Consider the following 4,026-nt stretch of genomic DNA (forward strand, 5'->3'; position numbering starts at 1 on the left):
GTGCATCTCCGAAGACACTTTTTTTCTAAAAAAAAGGTTTTTTCGGATGTGTACATCCGAAATCACTTTTTTTTTAAAGAAAAATGTGCATTTCACTGCGGATTTGAGAAAAAGTCATATGAGTATAAAAAGAAATTGTCTATATATATTATATGAATTTAGAGGCCTTTTTCTTTTAGCATTAGAAGTTTATTTCAAAGGCCCAACAATATGAGGCCTAAGGCGATAACCTCACTCACCTTGGACTTGGGCCAACCCTGTTTTAAAATTGTATGTTGATGAAGCAAACACATAAATCATCATTGGTTGATGAATGCCAATACTTAACACTTATCACCCTTATTGTGTCGTGGTGGTTGACGCGACACTTCAGTTGATCTAGTTGATCGTTAATATTTGACATTGTAACATCAACTTTTATCCTAAACAAATGGTGAAAAGTCCTCTTGTTGAGGTAAACTTCAACTAAGTTAGATTCCATTTAGATAAAGTATGGGCAAGATTTTATAGTTTCTTTTTTCTATTGTGAACATCAAATGAGTCTAACACATCAAATTATACAGGTTCCCGTGCATTCCAGTTCACATAAAGTGTCATTGTAATCTAGATCACACAAAACAAATTTATGATCTATAGGCTTACATGTTTCAGATTTTACAATCTAAACATTCAGGTTTACACGTTTTAGATTTTACAATCTAAACATTTTGAGCACTCATTAACATGTGTTTAGATTTTACTATCCAAACTTATAAAGCACGTTGGCCTCAGCATATGTCATCCATGAAAAAAACGTGTGCACTAACTTCACTGCTTGATAGTCTCTCATCATTTCCCTTCCACAACCTCAGACCTGAAAAATGAGAAACATGTATCTTAAAAATAAGATTCTCTATTACTATTTCTAACAATTTTGCATCACATATTATCCCTATGTATCTGTTAGTAACATGTCTTGCTTCATACCAAACATGTTCTAGATAATAGAATTGAAAAGTGTTTCAAAGGCCACATAGTAATGTTTTTACCAAAGGTACGGTAGTAGATCAGTGTTGCCAAAGACAGACCCCCCTCTTTCATGGCGCTCCTCTTTTTCTGGTTCTCCAATGGAAACACGTTTAATGTGAGAAATCATGGGCCAGTACTCCCCAAAACTTGCTTGACATTTTCGACATAATTTAGGACAATCATCTATGGTCAAATCATCAAGGGAAGTGAGGTGTTGCATGCCGTTTGGAAGAGAATCCAAAAGAGGACAGTCGGCAATATAGAGCAATTTAAGATGAGTCATTCTCGTCAAACACTCGGGAAGCCTCTGAAGCATTGGAAAATTTGAAATTATCAAGGTCTGTAAAGTCTCTGCGGCTCTTTCAATCCACTCTGGCAATGTATGTAGCTCTGGAAAATTATCAAGAAGAAGAAAATTCATCCTCCATCTTTTCGTTTTGCTTTGAAGATTCTCTGGCAGTCCGAACTGTAGCATCTTACAATCAGAGACTAGTAGAGCCTCTAATTCAGATAGACTACAACGAGGTAAGGATATAAGTCTTGAACAAGAACGAACAATCAATACTTCAAGGGTAGCAAGTTGCATCTCTCCGTGCAAAACCTTCAAATTATCACAATATTCAAAGCTCAGTGTTTGAAGATTGCTCAAGCTTGCAAATTCATCTAGTGAAAGGACAGATTGCTTTGTGGTTATATACAGTTGTCGAAGGCTGATTAGTTTATCTAACCCTTTAGGCAATGTTTCAAGATTCATGCAACCACTCAGTGACAAAACTTGCAAACATTGCAGTTTGCAAATAGAATGGGGAAGTCTTTTGATATTGCAGTTATCAGAGAGATTGAGAACACGCAAGTGCTCCAATTTAGCAATTGAATTGGGCAGAGTCTCAAATGAAGAATCACTCAAATCTAAAATCCGTAAATATTTGTATCTTAATATTGACGCATCCAACAAAGATTCATTGTCAACGCCCACTCCTTCGATGGGAAATAGTATAGTTCTCACACTTTTGGATTTGGGGAATAAAGCACTAAGTGAACCATTTTCAACCATTGAGAAATGCCTTACTTGCTGAGATATATTCCGAGTATTTGAGTCAACTACTACACACTCATCTTTCGCAATATACAATGAAAGATCATGCACCAAATCATGTACTTTGAAATTGTAGAAGTGCCCAAAGTCCTCAAAATCTTGAAGAAATGATCTTGAACGTAACTCATCTATGTAATCTCTTGCAATATTCTCCAGCCTTTGATTTCCATCTTGTGATTGTAGTAATCCCAGTGCCACCCAGAGTTTAGTGATTTCAACACCTGTGAAGCCGAAATCTTTTGGATAAAGTGAAAAGTATGTGAAACAATGCCGCAAATGAGAAGGCAATTGATCATAGCTTAACTTAAGTGCAGGTAAAATGTCATCTTTGTTTTGTCTCAAATTCCATATCTCTGAGTCTCTAACAAATTTCCACTTACTTACATCAAATTTCGAGAACAAAGAGCTTCCTAATGTTCTCACTGCTAGTGGAACTCCTTGACATTTTCTCACAATTTGTTTTCCGATCTCCATTAGATTTGGATATTTATCTTCTTCACCTTCCTTAAATGCCCATTTGACAAACAAGGATAAACAATTTTCATGTGAAAGACCTTCTAAGACATACGAGGGAAACGTACCCATCATTGAAGCAATTGAGTTACTACGAGTTGTTGCTATGATTTTGCTTCCAGGTGCACCAACTTTTATTAAGTCTTTGAATTTAATCCATTCTGCACGATCTTCGTTCCAAATATCATCCAATACAAGCAAAAACTTTTGACGAGAAAGTTTATATCGAAGACGTTTTTGTAGTTGCTCAATATCAAAGTTGTTAATGTTTTCTTGGTGAGCAAGAGCCGCGGCCGCAGGAACTGAATCTGAAGCATAAGCAGAGTTGACGACTTTTATTATTAGCTGCCTGATGTCAAAATCATTAGAGACACACACCCATATCTTCAATTGGAACAGTTCATCCATTCTCTTATCATTGAATACCAACTTAGCAAGTGCGGTCTTCCCCAATCCTCCAATTCCAACTATGGGAATAACACACAGACTTTTATCACCATCACCGTCACCTTGAGGATGAGGTTGCATTAAAAGCTTGACAATATCTTCCCTCTCATGCTCCCTTCCTATAACATCTAAAGCATCAACATGGGAGTGAGTCATTTCTCTTCCTTGCAGAACAAGTCCAGGAACAACATTGATTGTTGCAAGACCAAACCTGGTTCCATCAGCAGCTACCTTATCCAATCTATCCTTAATCTCTTTGATTTGATGTGCCATCTTAGGACGGAAAACAAGGGGATTAGAAGGAGATAAGAAATGCCTTACCTTCATCCTTGTGCTGCTAGAAGCTTCTAGAACTTGCTTTTTTTTGTGTTGCAACTCGAATCCATCGAATACATTTTCAGCATCAGAACAAATGTTTTGAATCTGTCTCATCCATTCACGCAAGACATGTTGTTGGTTCTTCTTTTCTTCAGCATCCAATAGAAGTCCTCTGACAATTGATAGAGTGTCTTTGATTTCTTGAAGATCTTCATAAACACCATAGGCTCGAGAAGCTTCTTCACAAACATATGAAGCAAGCTTTCCAAGAAGTGAATCAGCAATATCAAACACAAATGATTCAGCCATGATAGGATGACAACAAAGTAAATGAAGAAAGAGCAAAGTGGTTGTAATTGTGGCTTCAGTTTAGATTCATTATTTAGAATTGCATAAACCTAAGTCAACCGACAAAGATTGCTACAATCTAAACACAGATAGATATTTTATTCATTTCATGGGAAAGCAATACAAAAATACATTAATTAAGAAGTTTACCTTTAATAGACATTACCAGGATTTTTCCACACGTGGAATTAAGGATCGGAGATTTTACGGTGAGACATAGAACTTTTAAATTGCCACAGACCAGCATCAGCTAGCTCATGTCTTGGGCAGACTAGCTTTAAAGTTGCTTCATGTAA

General features: G+C 36.6%; 1 protein-coding gene across 2 annotated transcripts; it reads right to left on the reverse strand.

The window, feature by feature from the left end:
* Window positions 1–493: 493 nt before the first annotated feature.
* LOC131610335 (putative disease resistance protein RGA3) lies at window positions 494–4,026 on the reverse strand. 2 transcript variants are annotated; one of them, XM_058882253.1, is made up of 3 exons: window positions 3,881–4,026; window positions 1,029–3,643; window positions 494–853 (listed from the first exon to the last, which is right to left on the reverse strand). In XM_058882253.1, the coding sequence occupies exons 2-3, from the start codon at window positions 3,494–3,496 to the stop codon at window positions 829–831; spliced, it is 2,493 nt and encodes an 830-aa protein (XP_058738236.1). In that variant the 5' UTR covers window positions 3,497–3,643; window positions 3,881–4,026; the 3' UTR covers window positions 494–828. The 2 variants fall into 2 exon arrangements, with proteins under 2 accessions (XP_058738236.1, XP_058738234.1); XM_058882251.1 differs by lacking the exon at window positions 3,881–4,026 and having other exon boundaries at window positions 1,029–3,844.

The sequence above is a fragment of the Vicia villosa genome, linkage group LG6, assembly GCF_029867415.1.
Source record: "Vicia villosa cultivar HV-30 ecotype Madison, WI linkage group LG6, Vvil1.0, whole genome shotgun sequence".
NCBI lineage: Eukaryota > Viridiplantae > Streptophyta > Magnoliopsida > Fabales > Fabaceae > Vicia > Vicia villosa.